Genomic DNA, 22,918 nt, shown 5'->3' with positions numbered 1-22,918 from the left:
GATTGGTTTGCTAAATATTTGCTTTTACATCACAGCTTACCTTGGAAAGGATGTCATCTAAACCTGTCCTATCTACTGACACTGCACAGGGAGGATTACAAATTGTGGGGAAAGTATCTGATACTCAGGATACCCAAATATCAGCGACACTGCTAAAGCAGAAAAAGGTCAGTGGTCAAAAAAACAAACCTATTGTGTTTTGTAGCTTATTACAGTAGTATAAAGCATAAGGGGGTTATTCTGGTTCACTCGCAAAGACAAATTCCTTCTCAAATGGACAAAACCATGTGCACTGCAAGGGGGGGGGGGGGGCAGATGTAACATGTGCAGAGAGATTTGGGTGAGTTATCTTGTTTCTGTGCAGGGAAAGTACTGGATATACTGCAATATACAGTAGATCTCACTTTGAAGTAAAACCCCACCCAAATATAATTCTCTCTGCACATGTCACCTTTTGCGAGTGAACTAGAAAAAGGGCCAAGGTCCCCAAATTGTAAATAACATTGACATTGCAAGTCATCCAATGGTTATGACTTTAAAGGAGAATGTGTATATTACATAGGTTTTTGGTGAAACTGTGCAATACTTAGAAGCAGGATTTGTTTGAACTAACATATTTCTATTGTATATTTTGCAGATGGCTTTAGTTTCAGCTGTTTGCTGCTCGCTGGTAAATTCACCTAAGTTTTCAGATCCTTCAGACGTGACCCGTTCTGACATTCTGTCTTTGTGTAGAGAAGTAGCAGATTTGGATCCAGAGTTTGTGCTAAAGGTGAAATTACTTGTTCCACTATATACATGTACTGATCTTAAGAAAGATTTAGGGGGGATATGTAATCCCGGATTCCGACTGTCGGGACGTACTGTCAGTCGGAATTTGGGCTGTTTCTCATTCCTTTAGGCAGGAACTTGACAGTCGGTATTCAATGTCAACATATTGTCAACAATCCGTGGCCATTTCCGACAAAACAGAACCAACTTGTTTTAAAGTCATATCTGCTTTGTCGGAAACTGCCTTCTGTGCTGTTGGTGACGGCAACATTGAATAGGTGACGGACACTATTTCTGCCGGCGGAAAAAGCACCTGGTATTGAATACCACCCTATAAGGGAGTAACACAATTCCCAATAACTGGATAACCATTCAGTTTACTCCTTACCCTTCTCTTATGTTATGATACCTGTGGATTACTTACTTTCACATTATAACTCTTTGTCAGGTTGCTCTTTACACTCGCCAGGAGCTCAATATTCGCACTACTGCAAATTTCTTACTGGCGCTGTCTGCACTACTGCCGCCTTGTCGTCCTCACCTACGCAGATACCTGTGCCCTTCTGTCCAGCTACCAAGTGACTGGATGGAGGTACCACGCTTTTATCAGGTACACCCTTGAGAAAATCTGTCAATTGTCTTTTTATGGTTTGTTGTATCTTTAGTATCAAGGGATTTTGACTTAGAAAATGGGGATTGTTATAGTCCTCCAGAAAAATCTGTTAGAGAGAGGTTGCAGATGCACAGCCTGGGATGAGTTTAAAATAGATAAGTGTTCAGTTCCATGAGAAATGATTTGTGCCACAGAGGCGCTCACGGAAATAAATATAGTACAAAGAAGCAAGAGCAAAAAGGTTGAGTGGTTTAGCTACCCATTGAATAGAGTGGGTCTAAGTTCTGTAGTTAGCTAATTCCTGATGGGTGCTAGGTGTTCGCTTTCTTTTAAACATTTTGAGACTTATACAAAGCTGGTCGCAACTCTCTGTTTTGCAGACATATCTTGTGTGATTTTGCACAGCGGCGCATTTTACTAAGAGTGATTTAGAGTCATACACAACTCGTTCACATCTCCACTTGTGCCTAATGAAGAGTAACTGGATGCTCACACATAAACACATTTTCAGAGAAGGCATATAGATTTCGGAGCTATACAGGATTGCACGTGCATGTAAACACGCCTGTTTGTAGATGGATAGGACTAGTGCAAGTGCACACTATTAATGATAACTATTGTGCAACCATGCATATAATGAAGGATAATGCAGTTACATAAATGCATACAGTTGACTATCCTCATTCTCTGTGCTGGTGTAATTACATCATACTTGTGTACAATTCTGCCCTGGCCTTTGCATGTTTTATATGTGTTGCTGAGTCTGATTAAAGTTTATTGTCAAACATCAGAGTTTAGTTACAGTACATGCAGATTTGACTGTACTTTTATGTAAGTTGAGCGCCCACCAAGCTATTTGCTTAGTTTTCCGGGTCCCCTTGCGGGGCTCGCTGCGCTCGCCACACTATATAAAATAAACTCCATGCCAACATGGATAGTGGGGGTATGAGCGTACTAACTATAGTGGGCACCCAACTAACATATAAGTACCGATTTCACCCCAAAATGTAAAATTACAATAATAATAAATGGAAAACATGTCTGGTATCGTATTTACTATTATTGCAGTTTAGAAGCAGCCTGGTCTTAAACCTGGTAAATTGAAGCTAATCCTACCTTTTTATATGATAGAAAATGTTGGGTACTTGTGTATTAGCAGTTTGCCCACTAAGCTATTTGCTTAGTGAGCTATTCTGCTTAGTGAAATCTCATTGCATGGCACGTTTTCGTGCCGTGCGATGCGATCTCACTAGTTAATTTATTCACTGCACCCTGGCCGCGGATCGCATCGCACGCAAAAGGGGGTGTACAAAATAGCATGAGATAAAATCACATGGGTGCTTTTAAAATGAAGTACCAACACATCTCATCGCATGGGTGCTTATACAATGAAAAATCGCATCGCACTGCAAATGGCATGCGGGCAGGGATGCACTAAAAATGAACTAAGGAGAATCGCAGTGCATCGCATCACATTGCACCGCAAAATTGCATGCGATGCGATTTTCCTACAGGGCTGTACGTATGTAAATTGGTCGCCCTGCAAATACACAAGTACCAAATGTTGTATGCCAAATATAATACAGATGCCCCAGATGCTTTGGACTTGAACCTTGGTGTTTGGGGCCAGATTCTATAAGCTTCAAAAGTGATAAAATGAAGAGTGATAAACAACCAGCCAGTCGGCTCCTGTCTGACATTTGTCAAACACAGTCTGTGACATGGCAGGTAGGAGTTGACGGAAGCTTAGAGAATCTGGCTCAAGGTCACCTAGCTGCGGTTGGTGGGACTATATTTTTGACCAAAATTATGCTCCGCACCTTAAATTTACTCTCCTTTATTGTAAAATGTATTATAATTCTTATTAGCAATATTTAGAGTGTGCACCTGCACGTTTTTCTTTTCTTTTCTTTTTTTCCTGTGTGGCACTACAATTCTACATGGAAGCAATCATGTTTAAAATTAGGGTGTGCAGTCCAAGATGACACCCCCCCTCCCCCTTTCCCCTATACTTGTAATAATTGTGTTTGTCTGGACAGTGAATATAATGAATACATTCCAAAAATTGTTATTCTTATGTTATGTTTGCCTTGCAGAGTCTGGCTGGAAATGGAGATAAACTGGCTCCAATGCCATCATGCCTACGTACAGCATTGACCCTCAAATTTAAAGAGTTTAGTGAATATCAGCTGGCAAAGTACAATACTCGTAGACAACGTGGGAAACATGCTTCCAAGAAAAAGAAAGAGAAGAAAGACAGAGTAAGACTTCTATACAGTGTGAATTATTCAATCTTTAATCATAAAAATTGTATTTTTTTATGCATTCATTGGGGATACAAGATTACCATAGGAAGAGAGCAGTGATGTGTGGTCGGGGTAGGTAGTAGAGGCAGAGCCTCACTTGTCATACACCAGTATACTCCAGAGTTGTATTATTCTGATAATTTTAATGTGTTGTTAATATTGCTCTGATGCTAGCTATTGCCTCCCCAGCCACTAACCTAACCACACGTCACTGGTATAGAGTGCCCTGATTGGTAGTTTGGTTACTTAGAAGTACTGTCAAAAACATCAGGCTCATTTTGTTCTATGTCCACTGGGAACTTCTGCCTTTGGGATCTATCTGTGAACTACCTGCCAAAGTAGGTGTTCCCCTTAGGTCTACTTTTTTCTTTTTAAAGCAATGTTTCGTCATGCTTTAAACGGAAAAAAAGAAAGAAATGGTTAACTTTCCACTGAGTTGGAGAACTTGCTTTCTAAAGTGTGGACTAAACCTCATAGAATAACATTGTCATCTTGGAGATAGCAGTACCTCTTTCTCCTCTCCCTAGTATAGTTAAGACTCCCCGGTTAAAGATGATTTTCTCATAGTTTATGTGTTTAAAATGACCACCATTCCTATTCTGAACACTGCTATATTACAGTAAGGCATAGATTGGAATCTTGAGATGGTTTATTATTGCCACAGAGGACACGTTAGACCAATATATCTTCAGCTTGTGTCCCTTACTAAAGCCCTATACACACTAGGCCATATTGTTCACAATATCTCTCAAAAAGGGCTTTGTGTACACTCCATATTGCTATTGATAACAAGCCTTGGCAGTCTCTGCACGTCATGCATCTCCAGCTTGGTACTTTAGTGGCAGGTGTTAAGTTCAAGTGGACTCTGCGGTGCTTTCCATATTATGTGAGTCCTGATCAGTGCAGAACTGGAAAAAGAGTCCACTAGTCCTCCCACAGGAAAAAACTTAGGAATCAGACCTTCAAGGGTTTTTACATGTGGAGGTTGGAAAAAGGTAAAAAGACTTGGCCAGATATACAGCTAATCCGATGCGCTTTGAAAAACACTCAGGTGTACATGCAGACAACCTGGGTAGTCTGGTGGAAGCCTTTCTTCTTCTGTTGTTTGATTCCCACACATGCCTGTATGAGAGACTCCATAAGTCGGGGATACATTCTAGTTCTTCTAAAGTAGCCAGTGGCGCACCGATTCACTAGTGGTCTTCTTCCAGGCACATCAAAATATTTTTCCCTGAGAGAAGCTATCCAGTCATTTTATTCTGCAAGAGCAGTCACTCCATTCTGGAAAGGTTTGGGTTTTTAAGTAAGTTTCTTTCTGGTGCAGAAACTTGGAGATTTTTTTACATTTACTCTGAACCTAAGATGCCTGCACATTGTATTGTGGACAGGTACATGAGTCCTTGTGGGCTGTCATCTACAGCTTTGAACAGGGTAGGTTTGTGTTGTCTATGAACATTTAAGGACGAGTACTTGCATGTTTCAGTCTATGGTGGGAATTCAATCCCAGTCACTATTTCTGCAGACGGAAATAGTGGCCCTTGCCTATTCAATGCTGCCATTACCGACAGGGAGGCAGTTTCCGAAAAAACAGAGCTGACTTAAAAAAAAGTCGGATCTGTTTTGTCAGATACAGCTGTGGATTGTCAAATTCATGGACATTTTTTGACAATCCGAAGCAGTCTTCGCTGATCCACGCAGTTTCCGACACTCGACAGCTGGAACATTGAATTCTGGCTTTTGAATTACAGTCAAAGGGAACAAAAATAGGTCCGTCCCAACCGTCAGAAACCTGGATTGAATACCCCCTATGAATGACACCAGCCCTTCTTCAGAATTGCCTTTCAGTTTCTGGCTGTTCTCTTCTGGTAGACACAGCACTAAGGTCTTTACAAAGATCAGGGCAGTGTCTCCCCTTCTCATTTCCAGAAGAGAGACCGTTCTCAGTGTGCTATAATAACATTGTGGGTCAGACCACTCTTCAAGCTTGATCTCCGGCTCAGAGTAAATTGGAATAAATCTTCCAGTTTCTGCACAAGAAAAAAAGTTTCAATATAAACCGAACCTTACTGCTGTTCTGGGATAGAGTGACTACTCTTGGAGGATAAAGGGACTGAATAGCTTCCCAAAGGGCAAAATCTTACGAAGCAAATTGATTTGCAGTCCACCAGATCATTGGCAATCTCCTAGATAGCATGGCATGGTGGTTATTATATATCACATTTGATGATCATATACAGTACATATTAGTGTTTATTTTAGAACCCTGCACCTGTCACAACCTGTGCACTTCCTCTTTCCAGCCTGGGGTGTTGCCCTCTGCTCTGGTGCTTGTAGCATTTTCTGATCTGTATCTTGGAACTGAGATACAGACCAGAGTGTGCTAGAAGCACTGTAGCAGAGAGAGGCACACCCCCAGACAGGAATGGGGATCTGTTGGGTTGTGACAGGTGAAGTGCGCTAGAATGAACATTAATACGAGCAGGTCCCTCCTACCTTTATGTTGGTTTGTTTCTACCCAGTTTGTTTAAACACCGTTGTTTCCATTTGTAAAGCGCAACGGAATATGTTGCACTATATAAGAAACTGTAAATAAATAATATGTGTCTATTACAAACTCTCAGGTTGGCCTATTTAAAAATGCTCTCTGCTTTTTGTTCAGCTTTGCAGAGATGTGAATTTTGGAAAAACTTTAAGGACTTTGGAGCCTTCATTAAAGCTTCTGCAGAAAGAGGTGAGTTCTTCCACTGCACATATTCAGTATATGCTGTGAGATAAGGGGATTTTTGGTCCTTACCTGTAAAATCCTTTTTGCGTAGGCCAAGGTGGATGCTGGGATAGTGGGTATTCCAAGGCTGGAGGACCGGGCACCAAGGAGATGAAACTTCTTAGGGACACCCCCTTAATACTCCTTTCTGTCCTCAGAGACAAGTTTTTAACTTAACAAGCCAAGGAATATGGATAGGAGAGAAGAACCATTCAACAGAATATAGAACCACAATTTCTTGGTTAATGTGGAACCTGAAGACCACGTTAGGGAGATAGTGGAGTCTGGTGCGCAGGACTGCACTATATTCATGGAAGACTAACAAAGGTGATCTACAAGAGAGAGCACTGAGATCCGAGACCCGATGGGCTGAAGGTATTGCCAATAGGAATAGCGTTTTCAACGTAAGCCAAGAAAGTGTTATCGACTCTAGAGGCTCAAACGGGGGCTTAGTCCAACAGCGTAGAGAGGTCCCAAGGATTTGCAGGTGGTCAGATTGGGGGTTGAAGGTGCAGTACCCCTTGTAGGAAAGTGTGGATTGTAGAGGAAGCAGCTATTTTCCGTTGAAACAACTGAAAGAACCGATACCTGATCCTTTAATGAAGCATGGCTGAGACCAAGGTCGACGCTGAACTGCAAAAAGGCTAGGACTTTAAACAATCTGTACAACCTAGAATTAAACCCTTTAGGTTCACACCAAAGTATTTTTGCCAAATACAACGGTAAACCTTTGCTAAAGTTGGCTTTCTAGCTGCCAGCAAAGTCTCAATGACAGTGGGTGAAAAACCTCACTTCCTCAAGACTGACCGCTCAATACCCATCCCGTCAAAGGGCCTTGAGACAGTAAGTCCGGATGAATGGGCAGAGGAGCCTGGGATATCTGTAGAAGATCCGGATACCAAGACCATCGCGGCCAATTGTGGGCATCCAGAATCATGACCACCCATTCTCACTTGAGGAGTCAGAAGTCGCGGAAGGAGTGGTACCAGAGAGGAGGCGTAACCCGTCTGAAATGGCCAAGGAGCATCCACTAGGTAGGCCTGAGGATCTCTCGTTCTGGACCCGTAGAAGGGCAGTTTCTTGTTGTGTCAAGAGGCCATCAGGTCCACATGCGGGCAAACCCAATGATCTGTTAGGTGGGAGAAGACCTCGTGGTGGATGGACCACTCCCTAGCATGAACTGTTTGGCGACTTAGAAAGTCTGCCTCCCAATTCAACACTCCAGGGATGTATACTGCTGGAACAATTTACCACTAAATGGAAAAATCAGGCGCAATTGGTTAAATGGTTGGTGTTGTCTGTATATATAGGTCCACAGCTTAAACGGCTGCTCCCAAACACCTAGAAGGACTAAAGTGCCTTTCTAAAATCGAATGGACAAAAAATTAAATAAAATAAACGAGAGCGCGCACTGTGTTGATCTATTTGAATTATTTTACTCAATTAATAATACATTTAAACGATACACTTCAATAAAAACATACACAATATTTATAAAATACATATGCAGATACATAGTATAAATTTAATTAGTGGGCATCCGACTTATGTCCTTAGACCTGATTTATAATGGTGCCTCTGTTGGAGCAATTGGATCCTTATAGAAAATCAATATTGACTCCCTTTGTAAGATTGGTGCTAGATAGACAATGGTCTTAGTTCACATATAATATTATTGTTACCATTTGCTGTCCTCGTCTGCGTGCAATGTTAATTAGGTTCCTCACATCTGTCCGCTTCAACCGGTGTTGCTCCGTTGTTGGTGAGCCGGTACCGGGAGCAGACTCTGTGATCCGCTCGTCCGCTACAACCAGCGTGGCCCCGAGATGGAAAGGGCTGGCGCTGGGAGCTGACAAGCCGCGAAATTGGCTGCTGACGACCAGTGTGGCCCCAAGATGGAAAGGGCTGGCGCTGGGAGCTGACAAGCCACAGGGAGTAGATGGTAGCCCGGGCGTCCAGATGGACGGACGTACTGTGGAGTGGCACCAGAACCTGCCCAGGTATAAAAAGGTAGCCTGTCCAATCCTTGAGAATTTAATGATGAAAATTATTATTATCTTGTTGTGTATATATAGCCTTTAATTGAAATCTAAAGTATTTTGGAGTCCGCACAGCTTAATTGCAGACATATACACTCCGATCACCTGACCCATAATGAAGCTACAGGTGCGGCTCAATTGCTGCTACACGCTGATTGGACAAGCTACCTTTTTATACCTGGGCAGGTAACCAAAAAACCACCTTCTGATGAAACCTTCAGTATTTGCAGACGGAGAAACACGTCAAGGATTCACTGCATCCGACTTTTCCAGAGATACCTGACCGCCTCTGATTGCTTCTATACACACCTTCCAATACTCCCGTCATTGGACTTTGCTATTTTGCACCTTCTTACCAACGTATCCCGCGCCCTCGGTTCTGGTGCCACTCCACAGTACGTCCGTCCATCTGGACGCCCGGGCTACCATCTACTCCCTGCGGCTTGTCCGCTCCCAGCGCCAGCCCTTTCCATCTTGGGGCCACGCTGGTCGTCAGCAGCCAATTTCGCGGCTTGTCAGCTCCCAGCGCCAGCCCTTTCCACGCTGGTTGTAGCGGACGAGCGGACGCCCCGATCACAGAGTCTGCTCCCGGTACCGGCTCACCAACAACGGAGCAACACTGGTTAGAAGCGGACAGATGTGAGGAACCTAATTAACATCGCACGCAGACTAGGACAGCAAGTGGTAACAATAATATTATATGTGAACTAAGACCATTGTCTATCTAGCACCAATCTTACAAAGGGAGTCAATATTGATTTTCTATAAGGATCCAATTGCTCCAACAGAGGCACCATTATAAATCAGGTCTAAGGACATAAGTCGGATGCCCACTAATTAAATTTATACTGTGTATCTGCATATGTATTTTATAAATATTGTGTATGTTTTTATTGAAGTGTATCGTTTAAATGTATTATTAATTGAGTAAAATAATTCAAATAGATCAACACAGTGCACGCTCTCTTTTATTTTATTTTATGTATACTGCTGATAGGGTTTGTAGGTACCTTTCTGCCCACTTCAGAATTGGAGTCACTTATCACATTGCCACGCGGCTGCGGGTTCCCCCTTGATGATTGATGCACGCAGCTGCTGTTGCGTTGTCAGACTGGATCCGAACGTTTTTTTTGTGAAGCTGCGTCCCGTAGTGGAGAAGAGTTTGATAAATGGCCTGCAGTTCCAATATGTTTGTTGGAAGTGTGGCTTCCTGATGTGACCACCAACCCTGACATCCACCACAGCACCCCAGCCGTGCAGGCTGGCATCCGTTGTGACTGTAACATAGTAGTGGCTTGCAAATGAACGTCCCTTGCGGAAGTTGGACAAGCGCAGCCACCACATGAGAGAGATTCGAACCTCCCTTGAGAGTACGAGAAACTGTGGTTTGCGATGGAGATGTGAACGATTCCAATGACTCAGTAATGCCAATTGGAGTGGACAAGAATGGAATTGCCCGAACTTCACCATTGGAAAGCTCGGCATCCGCTTCCCCGTACTTTCATTCAGTGGTGAATTGACACTGCGTTGGGCCAAGAATGATCTTTGGGTCAAGAATGATCGGATCTGAGTTTGTATTTCAAATCTCTTGCTCTATGGAAGAAAAACCCTTTGAGGTATTGTGTCTATAAGGGCCCTGAGGTGTACCATGGAGGTCGCTGGACTTCCTCCAATATATTATCCAACCGTGAGACTGAAGCAGGTTGGATGTCGGCTGTAAATGAGATTGGAGATCTTCCCTCAATTGAGCCAAGAGAAGAGGTCTTGGAGGTAGGGAAGAATTCAGACTCCTTGAAGGTGTAGCCGAGCCGCCATGACTCTTTTGAATACATGGGGGGCTGTTGAAGGGCTCGAAATTCGAAGTGATGGTCCAGTGCCGCGAACTGAAGGAAGCATTGGTGTTCCAACCTTATGGGAATGTGGAGATACATGTCTTGGATATCCAATGACACCATTAGATCTCCCGGTTTGAGGGACTGCAAGATCAAACTGAGGGATTCCATCCTGAAATTTGGCACCCAGAGAAACAGATTCAGTCTCTTTAGGTTGAGAATTGGACGGAATGATCTGTCTGGTTTGCTGACCAAAAAGAGGTTTGAGTAAAAACCTGTTCCTCTCTGGGATAGAGAAATAGAGACTGTCACTCGAGATCCCAAAAGTGTTGAGATGGCTGTCTTGAGGGCCGCGGACTTCAAAGTGTCTACTGGAAGACCCATTGTGAAGAACTGTTGGGGGCCTGGAACAAAAAGTGAGGGAATAGCCGTATGATAAAAAAATAGAAATAGGACCGTCCCCTAGGGGTCAGAACTTGGGGGCGCTTGTCAAGAGCAGCAGCTGTTCAGTGAACGGGGTAGTTAGTCCCGTATAGAAAGACCAAAGAAAAGGCAAATATGAACAGCGCACATGTGATGAGAATCGATGAATAAAAGATTTATTATACAATGAAAAATTAAATATAAAAATGAGATTGTATGATCATAGCCGTATGATATCACATCCAAGACCCATTAGTCCGATGTGGAGTTTGGCCAAGCTTCTTTGAAATGAAGAAGACGGCCTCCTACCTCAGAGACTGTCGACACTTCTGCTTTGGGGCCTGACGGCAGCTAGCCCTGCCTAGGCTTGGATTTCTGAGCTTTTGAAAGGAATGCTGAACTCTTGACAGGGTCGGAGTTCTTGCCCTGTTTGGGGGGGTAAAGAAACCGAAAGGCTGAGGGGGAGGAGAGGAGCATCCTCGGCAGGAACTCCGGACAAACCATTGCCGAGGGAAGGGAGGCGGAGTTACAATGCATAAACCTCCCCCTCCTGGAACCCCAGAGAGGGGCTGATTCAGCCTTGTAATTGCAGCCTGAGTCATCCATGGTGGTCTAGCGTTTTCTCAGCAGGCAGGGAATCGCTTACCTGACCCACTCCCCAGGCGCGGCTCCCTTCAAGTGCGGGAAGGTAACTGGTGTGAGCAGCTCTGTGGTCCATCCACCAGTTGCCAGGAGAAGCGGAAGTGGTTAGCTGCAGTGCTGAAGTAGCTGTGCTGACAGGCTTGAGAGAAAAAAATTAAAATGTAAAAATTAGGACTGAACAGCCCTGCTCCTAGAAGAGGCACCCTTTTCCTCAGAGTAACCAAGGAAAAAAACTGGTCTCTGAGGACAGGAAGGGGTATTAAGGGGGGTGGAGCTACGGACTGCACTGTCCCAAAGAAGTTTCATCTCCATGATGCCCGGTCCTACAGCCCTGAAATACCCACTATCCCAGCATTCACTGCTGGCCGCTTGAAAAAAAAAAATATTTTAAATGTTAATTTTTTTTTTCTTGTGATATTCCTGTTTTTTAAATCATCTTCCCACAGTTTGATTCTTCCACTTCTGTTACCACTGGCAAGAAGACAAAAGACAAGTTCTCCATGAAGAGCTTGATTCAGAGATTACATATTTCTAAACCAGCAAACCATGTCATGAGTCTTCTTGGCTGCAGGTCATATTTTCTTTTCTTTTCTTTTTTTTTTTTTTTTTTATTAGTATCCTTCTCTCTCTCTCTTTCTCATATTTATTAAAGTGCAGGTTTATAGAACTTTATGTTCCTTTTTTCACTGTCTCTTAAGTTATCTTTGAGTATCTCTACATCTTCACCTCTCACTTTTTACCACCCCTCTCTCTCCCCGTCGCCATCTCTTTCTTTTTCTCTGTCCCTCAATATGCATTTCTTTATATTTCTTTTACTCTCTCTTCATCTTCTTCTACCTTAATTTATCTCATTTGCATCACCATTAAACATATCACTTCTATTTTTTTTCCTCCTAGGTATCCCAAAGACCTGCGTTCCTTTTCCCGTAGTGGTCTTGAGGGTCCTTGGCAATCCGATCTGTCAGGCCACAGAATGAGACTGAAGCAGCCAGAGACATGGGAGAGGGAATTGAGCCAGAAAGGCAACACAGGCCCTGTGTGGGAGAGTTTGCTTGGTGAGTCATTATAATTTTGGGAACCAGGAATAGTCACATTTGACTATTGTGTTACTCACTTTTATTTTATTTCTTCTTTTTCACACAGACAACCATAAAGTTCCTTTCATGGCTTTACTGAGGAATCTTAGGAATTTGATTAGAGCAGGTGTAAGTGAGAAACATCACAGGGAAGTGAATGCACGCTTGTCCAACCAGGTATTACATGATTTTTCAGATTAAAATTTGATATTACAATTGATTCAATGGCTTTGTGGTTTAATAACGTATGTTTTTCTAGAACGCTGTGATCAAAAGCCGACTCTTCCCATTCCGTTTTATGTCTGCTTACAAAGTAATTCACGATCTAGAGTCTGCGCGACAGAAAGCAGGTCAGTCTTGTTTAGTACATGTGTGGACAATAGCTAGAAGGGCATTCAATGCATATTATAAAGCTTCCTGTTGGCATGGTCTGAATGTGTTAGTAATAGGACATTAGAATCACCAGGACTCATTTATCATTCGTTATTTATCTTAATGTACTAAGTCTTCGCTGTGCTATAACAGTGTTTTGCCCCAAAACAGATGTGGGGCCAGGACTTGATTCATGTTTGTATGTAAAGCAAAAAAGCAAGCAACTGTGCAAAACCATGTTGCACTGCAAATGGGGCAGATGTAACCTGTGCGAAGAGTTAGATTTGATTGGGGTATGTTCAAACTGAAACCTAAAGTTGTAGTTGTCTAGTATGTGTAGGCTACATACCAAATCATCCAGTATTTACCTTGCACAAAAACAATATAACCTACCCAAATCTCAATCCCTCTGCACATTTGTCATCAGCCCCACCTGCAGTGCAACAATTTTTTGCCCAGTTTCTTGCTTTTTGTTTTTTGCTTTTCTACCTGAAGCAATCTCAAAATATCATATCATCCAGTTGGTGGATCTTGGTTATCTCACAGGCAAAGTGAACATTTCCAAAGCCAGAGGTTATTTCAACTGGGTGATCTATTTTCCAGATTTCCATATATGGTGCCAAATGTGCAAATTTTGAAACGTGTGATTTTTTTTATTTTTTTTTGTAGTTATTTATTTAAATGACAAAAATTGCTCTTTGAGTCGGTCCTAGTTGTAGAAATACTGGGGGACAAAAAGAGTAGCGGTTCCCCCGTAGAAAAAAATGTGCTAAGTGTTAATAGAATGTAGGGGCATGTCGCACTAAAGCCACCCAGCTCAACCAGTTCAGGGGCACCGCACTACACACCACCATTACCCTAAATTGGGTCTATGATTAACCAGCAAGGAGCTACATGATAATGGGTCCTTACTTGATATATCTGAACTAAGAGCTACTTACCTTGGAGCAACCCCAGACTACTCCATGTGGCAAATCAGGACCTGCATATCCTCCTAATGCAGGCTACTGTCTGCCTCTCACAACATACCTACAGATAGTGGTAGATGCTCAATTATTTCAGGAATACTACTCAGGTGTTCAAGCTTGGTCACTAATACCATTTAGTGAGCTGGGGGAAACAATGTCTTTTTTTACTTACTCAGTGTTAACCCCTCCATCATGCACCTGAGTAGTATTACTGAACTAATTGAGCATCTACCACTATCTGTAAGAATTTAAATGTAACTGGACGGGGACTGCGACTATCCATTTGTCATTTCAGGCCGTTTTGATGTGCCTGCTCAATAAGCATGGTACCAGAAGCAGGCAAGCAATTCAATTCTCTTGGGAGCCAAGTAGAAACCAGCGCTTTTTGCTTGAGCAACTCAGGTAGACCTATCAGGAGTAGGTTATTGCGAAAATTCCTATTTTGAAGATATTCCAGTTTGACTTCTTGTGAGGCGATAGTGGCTTTAGCAGTGAGTAGGTCATCTTCCACATTTGAGATGCATTGCTCGGCTCCATCAAAGTGTGCTCCATGTTCCCTGAGTGGGGTGACAGCAGAATCTATGGCTTCTTTCAGAAGTTCTAGCTTCTTATCCAGAAGAGGTGACAATAGATCCGAAATTTCCTGCGCCTTTGATATCGAAGTCACACCGAATTGAGAAGGGTCAGGAATATTTGGAAGAATAGTTTCCTTAACGGGGACGGGCTTGCAGGGTGTAGACCTGTGGTCCTAGTTCCTCTGGTCTGTGCAGGCATGCCCCCTTTCCCTGCTTTCTTTTTTCCCACATATTTTCCTGCTCATTACATATGCATGGGGCGAGGACCCGCTCATTCAATATGCACTGCACTGGGTCCCTGCTCATTAGATATGTACTGGGCGGAACCAGCTCAGCGAACCTCTGTTGCCTGTCAGTTCAGCCATCGGCGCCCACCACAGATCCCGCTGGCACTGCTGCCCAAGCCGCCGCTGGGTCTGTCACAAATGTAGCGACGTCACTGTTTAAGACGTTCTTCTACTCAAGGTTTAATCTCATATATATATATATATATATATATATATATATATATATATATATATATATATATATATATATATTGCTGCAGAGACTTCTTCTCATTGTAATCCTCATGAGAGTTCCTGGGAGGTACAACTGAATACTAGTTTGACTGTTGAAAAATGGACCTAGGTTTGGGACAATGCTGCATCTTTCTCTATTTGTGTTAAAATATAAGTGAATACATACAGGTTGAGTATCCCTTATACAAATATTCGTTATCTAATTTATTACGAAAACCATAGTTTCCAAAATGTACTTTTTTGTGTGTAGTGGAGTAAAGCAGGATACACACTGGATGATATATATTTAACAATACACACAATATTGATATCATTAATGATATATCGCAAACATCGGTCAGTGTGTACGCTCTATATTGTTAGCGATGTGATGTACAAGCACCTCCGTTTGACAATATTGTTGGTAACTGCATGTACACAGCTGGGATCCCGGTGACGTCACTGACTGATATTATTGTTAACAATATCGGTCAGTGTGTATGTGCTATGCGATTCTCCTGCAGCACCGCCGATATAGTTATAGTATCGTCAGTGCTGAGAATCACCCAGTGTGTCTCCATCCTGCCCAGCTGGTTACAATAGATGGACCTGGTTTGCTTCTGTTAGCCTCCTTTTCCCAATTTCAGGATTTGTATTGTTTTTAAGATTATTCTATTTTATTACATTTAAGTAACAAATAATTCTTGCAACACACTTGTACAGTGCAACCATTCCCCTCCAATGCTGATCTCCTCCGGCGTATATTTCGGAGACAACGCAAGAATAATTCACAGTTGGCTCAACTACGTTTGACTCGCAGTCAGCTGAGAGCATGCTTGGGTGTGTCAGCTGTCCATCAGCTGCTAAAAAGAGAGAAAAAGGCTATAAGAAAAGCAAGGTGAGCAATCCAAGACAAATGCAAGTTGAAAAAAGTGAATGGAGTAAATAATAATAATGTTTCATTGTTCTTTTGTTACTCTGTGACCAGGGAAATAAAGTTGGATGAAGATGTTCTGCAGCGTTATAAGAAATCTCTGGAGGCAGCTGTTCAGATTTCAGCAAGACACAACATCCCACCTATACCTGGTCGTACAATAATACTGTTCCGTGTTTCGTGTGCCATGTATGCATCATGCCATGGAGCAGAACAGCTAACTGTTTGTACGGATTCAGATGATAGTGGTAGAAGACAACCACCTTCAGTAAGTCTTAGTCCATTCAGTTCACATGCTTCCAAATGCTGGCTTATTGTTTTGATGTCTTGTTCAGTGCACTATTCAACAGTGAACCTTAGATACCAGTCTAGATAAATATAGTATACATATGTGGCCTGTCCATCATCCTTAAGGTGCTCATACACGGTACAATATTCCCATCCATTTTGAACTAGATCACATTGCATGCGATCAAATGTTATGTGATTTGCATGCGATGCGATCGGGACCTAGTTCAGAAAGCACGGGTTGCACAGACTTTATATGCTGTCATTATTAATCTGCTTATGCTCGCTTTTAGAGTGTACTGCATTTGTTTTCTGAATATTTTTTAATTTTACATTTTAAAAGTTTTTTTTTTTCCTCAAGTCCCAATCAGTTGCTTCTGTTACATTGCTTCTAAAGGCCCAAACACACTAGGTGACTTTAAGCTGAAAGCAGCTCAGTTTTCTCACTTGAGCTGCTTTCAGCTGAAAAGCCGCCCAGTGTTTATGAGGCAGCTATGAGCGCTGGTCCGGCTGCACATCTGCTGGTATAATAAGCAGATACGTGACGGAGTTGATGGGTTTCCATAGCGTCCTGCTATGGAAAGTCATCCACCTCTGGGAAAATCTCTAAAACTGGCTAAAATCGCTCATTGTGAATGCACCTTTATGTGCTTTTCTGCAAACCTTCTGTCTTTTTGAAAATATATTTCATGCTCTTACTGTGGGGTCAATACAATTTTATACTCTGCTTCAAATCATTACTGCAGTCGCCACATGTTACGGCTTCCTGGTCTTACTACCCCACAGGGTTCAGAGCATTTTTTTTGTGCTGTTGCTGGTTCGAAGCACTGTGTCAATGGCACATCAAGCTATTCACGTATAATTGGACTGAGCCCTAAGTCTAATGTATGTTGTGCCTTTCTATTTTATATTAGTTCATATTATGTCTCTTCATTATGATTTTTACTCATTTTGGTTCTCATTTTGCCCCTTTTTTCGCACTACAGCTCCTGGAAGTGGGCTTGCTCCTGAGCCTAATGGTGAAAGACACCTCGGAAAGTGCCCAGCTTGTGTTATGCTCAGACAGTGCTTTTGCCCTGGCTAGTAATCACTCTTCTGGTTCCCTCTTTGAAACTTTGGCCAAGGTTAAGCAACAGGCAGAGGTAAGAAAGGCAGTTGGACAGTAACATGTTAAGGATAGTGCTAGGCCAGTGGTTCCCAAACTTTTTTGAATCACGGCGCCCTAGAGCATCAAAATATTTTCCAGACACCCCCAGGCCAAATGCTTCTTATTGAGAGATTCATAAAAAAAATATTAAATGAAGTGCATTGTGTTTATATGTCACAGTTATCTGGTAAGAGACAGGATTTGCTTCTGTTTGTCCACATATATTATGATTGGCAGCCACAAGCACTGGTTTTGCCTGGTACATTGACCATAAATAATATGAATTGATCCTGGTCCACCAACCCAAGGCACCCCTACAAGTGTCCTGAGGCACACCAGGGTGCCTAGGCACACAGTTTGGGAACCACTGTGCTAGGCAATATTCCACTTTAGAGCAAATACCAACGATCGATCATTGTATTTTACATGCATGTGCAAAATTATGATTTTTTATTTTATTTATCTATTTATAACTTTATAGGGGACACTGGTTTTAATCCGTTGTTAGGCTATTGGCTGAAGTAGGAATCCGGGTATCAAATTGAATTTCTTACTCAGCAGCCCTGGCTCCTTCTCACCTACAGATGATTACTTTTCAAACAGCCCTTCTAGTCGTGCCATGCCATGGTATCACTCTGTAGCACCATTTGACCTTTTTGTGAAACATGAATAGGGCGCACAAGCAGCTTCTGCATTAAAAGGATATGCGTCCTTTCTATATTCAGTATGTGACTGTAGCTTTATCTGCATACAAAATGGTACATTGCACTGTTTTCCACAAAAACACTGTAAGGTTCCGGCAGTCACACACTAAATGTAAGAGGTTATTCGCCATATTGCGATAAAATCCACTGTCCTTTTTTATCGCTGGCCTTACCCAAGTTGATTGCCAGCATTTGGGGTGTCATCCAGCCATTTACTGGGTATGTCAGGTAAAATGTAGGCAGGCCCAAGCTTTTTTTGGGAGGGTATATGACGTCAGCTCTGGCCCCCGAACAGCCTATTTCTATCGCACTGGTCGAGTAGGTCCTAGGTTACGCACAGACTGCACACATTGGAACAATCATTTTGCTGGTGAGTGAGTCGCAGCTAACTGCAGAGCTGCAATATTTTCACAAGTTTTTTGCAGGTTTGCAGGCAATTACCTAAGCGTCGGGCTCTGCAAATTAGCAGCCAAGCGATAAGGTCTGAATTCCCCATAGACATGCCACAAATTTGAATCAGCAGAAGCTGCTTGTGCATTGGGTCTTATCAGGAAAAAGCTTGCTAAAGTTTTGTGTTGAAGATTAAACATAAGATCAATTTCTGGATTGCACTAAAGACCACTTTGATGCCATGTATTTTCTTTTTTTTTTTATTCAATAATTTTTTATTGATTTTTGTAAGAAAAAAAAACCCACAACCAGGCAGACAGACACTACAATGTACATGTGACATACAACAATTAAGCAACTAGATATATTCTAAAACAAAAGGATGAAAAATCAGTACAGGTCGGGTATCCCGTATCCGGGCATCCCGTATCCGAATTATTCCAAAAACCGTATTTTTTTGGAATAATTAAAAAAAAAATTTTGTTTTTTTTTCCCCCCCTAACCCTCTTTTAATACTTACCAAGTCCTCCGGCGTCCACGGCAGGCCTTCAGCATCCTCTCCGGCGTCTCCAGCGGTCCCAGGAGTGCTTTGCGCGAGTGCGCGCCGGTGACGTCACCGGCGCGCCTGGGAACTTGCGCAAAGCACTCCTGGGACCGCTGGAGACGCCGGAGACGGTGCTGGTGGCCTGCTGTGGACGCCGGAGGACTCCATGGACCATCGGAGACCCACCAGGGGCAGGTAAGTATGACAAAAAAAAATTATTCCAAAAACCGGAATATTCCCTTATCCGGAATGCTCGTGGTCCCGAGCATTTCGGATAAGGGATACTCAACCTGTATACATTTGTTACAGGATATATATAGCACTGGCTGCGTATGATAAATCAGGAATACCCGAAGGCGCCATTCGGGCAAGTAACTAGTGTAGTATAGCCGGAGTGCATATGGTACGAACATGTCATAATATACTGTACATACAGTAGTCACATATGTTGTATAGAGAAAATAAATCTTTACATACCGAAACAAAAGGAGATGTCAGAAATTTCTTTTTCAATGGTCCTGGTGACACAGCTTCACATTGGGATGTAGGAGGGTCCGCAGGAGCCAGGCACCTATCCTAAAGCTTTTGGAGGGTAGGCTCCTCCCCTACTGCATCCCAGATTCCTCCAGTTCGTGTTAGGTGCCCACTGGAGTGGGTGCTATTCTAAAGGGCTGCTGGAGCAGCCGAAGGAGTAGAGTTAGTTAGGGTTTTTATTATTTTATTAACTTCTACACTAGCTAGGTAGGCACAGTGTGAGGATTCTCATTAGTGAATCCTCACACTGCTAGCGCAGCAGGAGCTGACAGAAACGAGTCCTGTCAGCTCACTGTGCACGAGGGAGACGCTGTCTGGCCTCCCTGTGCAGCGCTTACAGCTTCTTTTAAGAAGCTGCCTGGGCTCCGGAGCGCTCTGAAACCGGCTTCACGCTAGGTGGGGATCATGGGGGACAGGCGCTCCGTGATGGCGGCGGCCATTTTCTGCGGAGCTTACACACTGAGCTCCTGATATGAGAGGACAGCAGTGTTGTTACAGGCATGTTCCGAGTGGTCCCCAGCTGAGGGGGAGATACTGGAACGAGGAGATCCTACAATGGGAGCGGCTGTCTGGGGGTAGTTGGCGCCAAAAGTCACAGACCCCGCAGCAGCAGGGACTTGGTCCCTTCCCTCACTCTGTTTTGGCGCCATTCAGAACGCTTGCAGCGGAGCTGAGCTGGCTTACAGATCCTGACAGAGTGATTGGATTTCCTGGGCTTCGCTTTCCCCATTCTGAAGACTACAGAAAGCTAAGTGACTGAGTACACTGTATATAATGTATGTACATTTAATGCTGTGACTGTGTTATTGAGAACATCATGTCTGAGCAACAGTCTGTGGTTTTGGGGGAGGGAGCCTTTAATGCATTGAGCGCTTGCAGTGGTTGTACACTGAAATTTGTCCCTAAGGGGGGCTTTTGTATTTGTTGCGCTGCTGTGAAACCCATGGGGAGTGAACCCCAGAGGGTAGTGCATCGGACCTTGCGAGGGCTAAGTCCCTGAGACAGGTCTGAAAATGCTTTGGTGCATTACTGGACAGGCAGAGTGATGGCTGGTAATTTCCCTAGACCATTGCCATTCTCTCAGCAGTCCGTCCAGCTCTTTGCCTCGGACCCAGACAGATCCTGACTTGTACAAGTCATGCAGGATACTGCTATGGGAATCAGCAGGTTTAAATTACTTGTTTGACAAGCTTTATGGTTATTCTGGGGGGACCCCTAAAAGGTCTTATTCAGTGCCATTATTAGCTGCTGGTGAGGAGGGAGAGTACACAGACATAACCTGGGTTCAGAAGAGTCCTCACCCTCAGGGGTGGAGGATTTGATTACTGCTGTAAACAGGCATTGAATTTGTCTGTGAAGTAAAAACTCCTGCTAAGGTTGTTTTTAAGAGACAGCGTGAGGGAAATGATATCTCTCTGCAGACAAGGGTTTACAAGATTTATTGGAAAACCCCTGACAAAAGGCTTTAGATGCCTAATAGATGGTTAAGCCTGTATCCCATGCCTGAGGATCATGCAGACCTCTGGGAAAATGTTCCAGTGGTAGAGGCTTCTGTGGTATACTTGTCAAAAGCCACTGTGCTACCAGTGCAAGCCTTCAAGCAAGCAAGTCCTCTGATTGGCTTCAGTCTGGGTCTCTAAGGCCAGGATTGGTGGGTCAGTGACCTTTGCTCTAGTTGACATACTGTTTTTTGTGTGTTGTTACTATGCAGAGAGGTCTAATGCTGCTGCAGAAATGTGGATCAGGCTGAGCAGGAAGCTCTCAAAATGGCTGCCAGAGTTTCCTCAGTGCCTGTGAATGCCAGGAGAGTACTCTGGCTTATAGTTTGGAAGGCAGATAACAAGTCTAAAAAGGCTTAGAGGCATTAGCTTTTAAAGGAAAGCTTTTATTGGTTTACAACTGAATGAGATTAATAAGCAGGCCACAGGTGGAAAAAAGCACTTTCCTGCCTACCCCTGCAGCCAAGCAGACATCAAGGTTTTCTGCTTTCAGGCCATCCTTTCGGCCCTCCCCTAGAGGAGGTGCGTCCTTTTGAGGACAGTCTTTTAAGGGATAGTCTCAGTCCTCCAGGGGCAAGGCCCCAAAGTCAAATTTGGTTCTTTTTATAAGAAACCAAAGGAGAGGAAAAATCCTCCGCATACTGCCAGGGGTTTTGCCCGGCGGTGTTTAAGGAGGGGGGACGTCTGTCACTGTTCATAGACACAGGGGCACTGTTAGACCGGAACGTTTGGGTTAGAAATATAACCCAGGGTTAAAAGATTCCCTTCAAAGTTCTTCCACCGAGAAGGTTCATTCCTTCATCACTACCAAAGGAGGCTCGGCTCCGTACAGCTCTCTTGGGAGCGGCTCATTCTCTTTTAGAGAAGGGTGTGGTAGTCCCGGTCCCCAGAGCGGAGGGAAAAAAGGGTTTTATTTCACTCTGTTTTTGGTGCCCAAACCAGACGGGTCTCTCAGCTGATCCTAAACTTAAAGGCATTAATAGCCAGTTGTGGGTAGACCATTTCAAAATAGAGTCTCTACGGTCTGTGCTGCTAAGCCGGACCAGGGAGAATTTTTAGCGTCCATGAAGGTCCAGGACGCATACTTGCAGGTTCCTATCCACCCGGAACATCAGACACTATTGGGGTGTGCAATAGGAGACCTTCTCCTGTAATTACAGGCGTTGCCTTTCGGTCTGGCCACAGCGTCAAGGGTGTGCTTCGACTGAGGGAAATCATGGTTATTCCATTTTTGGACGACCTGCGGTTTAAAGCGGAGCCAGCAGACAAGTGAAGAGTCACTTGGCAGAAACCATCAGGTTTTGCAGATTCACGGCTGGCTTTTAAATTTACAAAAGTCTCAATCGGTGCCGTCACAGACTCCAATTCTTGGGGATTGGTTTGGATACCCAGTTGCATTGGGTGTTTCTACCAGAGGCATAGGTCAGGGATCTGGCTGCCTTGGTACAGGAGATCCTAGGGTCTCAGAGCACAGCAGTATGGAGGTGCCTCAAACTGCTGGGGAAGATGGTGGCGTCTTTCGAGACGTTACAGTTCGCCAGGTTCCACTCTAGAGTGTCCCAGTGGAACATTCTGACAGGCTGGTCAGGGAACACTCAGACCATGAGGTCAGAACAAATGGTGTTTTCAGAAACTCGATCCTTCCTAAAATGGTGGATGGAGGTGGATTCCCTTCGGGGGGGTCGGTCCCTGCAGTCCTGGAGCTGGTTGGTAGTCACTACCGACGCCAGTCTCAGAGGCTGAGGGGCAGTAGTCGTGGACCTGCGTCTGCAGGGCTTGTGGACTTTAGAGCAGAAAGACTGATACTTTACAGTCTGCCTTACTGATCAGCATCGTGGAACTGAGGGCTGTGTGGAAGAGGTTTTCTCTGGCGGGAGAAAAGATTACAAGAGCTCCCTTTTAGGCATTCAGACCGACAACGTCACAGCTGTGGCGTATCTGAATCACCAGGGAGGCACACACAGCAATCTGGCCATGTGGGAGGTGTCCCGAATCTT

The 22,918-nt window shown here is 43.7% G+C and overlaps 1 protein-coding gene across 2 annotated transcripts in view; it reads left to right on the top strand.

Annotated features, from left to right (window-relative positions):
- The window catches only part of TEP1 (telomerase associated protein 1), an 81,399-nt gene that overhangs the window by 7,246 nt on the left and 51,235 nt on the right, over positions 1–22,918 (top strand). For both annotated transcript variants that reach the window (XM_083145268.1, XM_083145267.1), the window contains exons 3-14: positions 36–167; positions 638–772; positions 1,220–1,381; positions 3,481–3,645; positions 6,350–6,421; positions 11,837–11,961; positions 12,288–12,445; positions 12,534–12,643; positions 12,726–12,816; positions 15,605–15,779; positions 15,870–16,083; positions 17,090–17,245. In XM_083145268.1, coding sequence (XP_083001394.1) covers positions 36–167; positions 638–772; positions 1,220–1,381; positions 3,481–3,645; positions 6,350–6,421; positions 11,837–11,961; positions 12,288–12,445; positions 12,534–12,643; positions 12,726–12,816; positions 15,605–15,779; positions 15,870–16,083; positions 17,090–17,245 — 1,695 coding nt within the window. The remainder of the gene's footprint in view (positions 1–35; positions 168–637; positions 773–1,219; positions 1,382–3,480; positions 3,646–6,349; positions 6,422–11,836; positions 11,962–12,287; positions 12,446–12,533; positions 12,644–12,725; positions 12,817–15,604; positions 15,780–15,869; positions 16,084–17,089; positions 17,246–22,918) is intronic.

Source organism: Crinia signifera, chromosome 1 (assembly GCF_055691185.1).
Source record: "Crinia signifera chromosome 1, ASM5569118v1, whole genome shotgun sequence".
In the NCBI taxonomy this organism is placed as follows: Eukaryota; Metazoa; Chordata; class Amphibia; order Anura; family Myobatrachidae; genus Crinia; species Crinia signifera.
The sequence above is the reverse complement of the archived record's forward strand: the minus strand, read 5'-3'. Positions and strand labels throughout refer to the sequence as shown.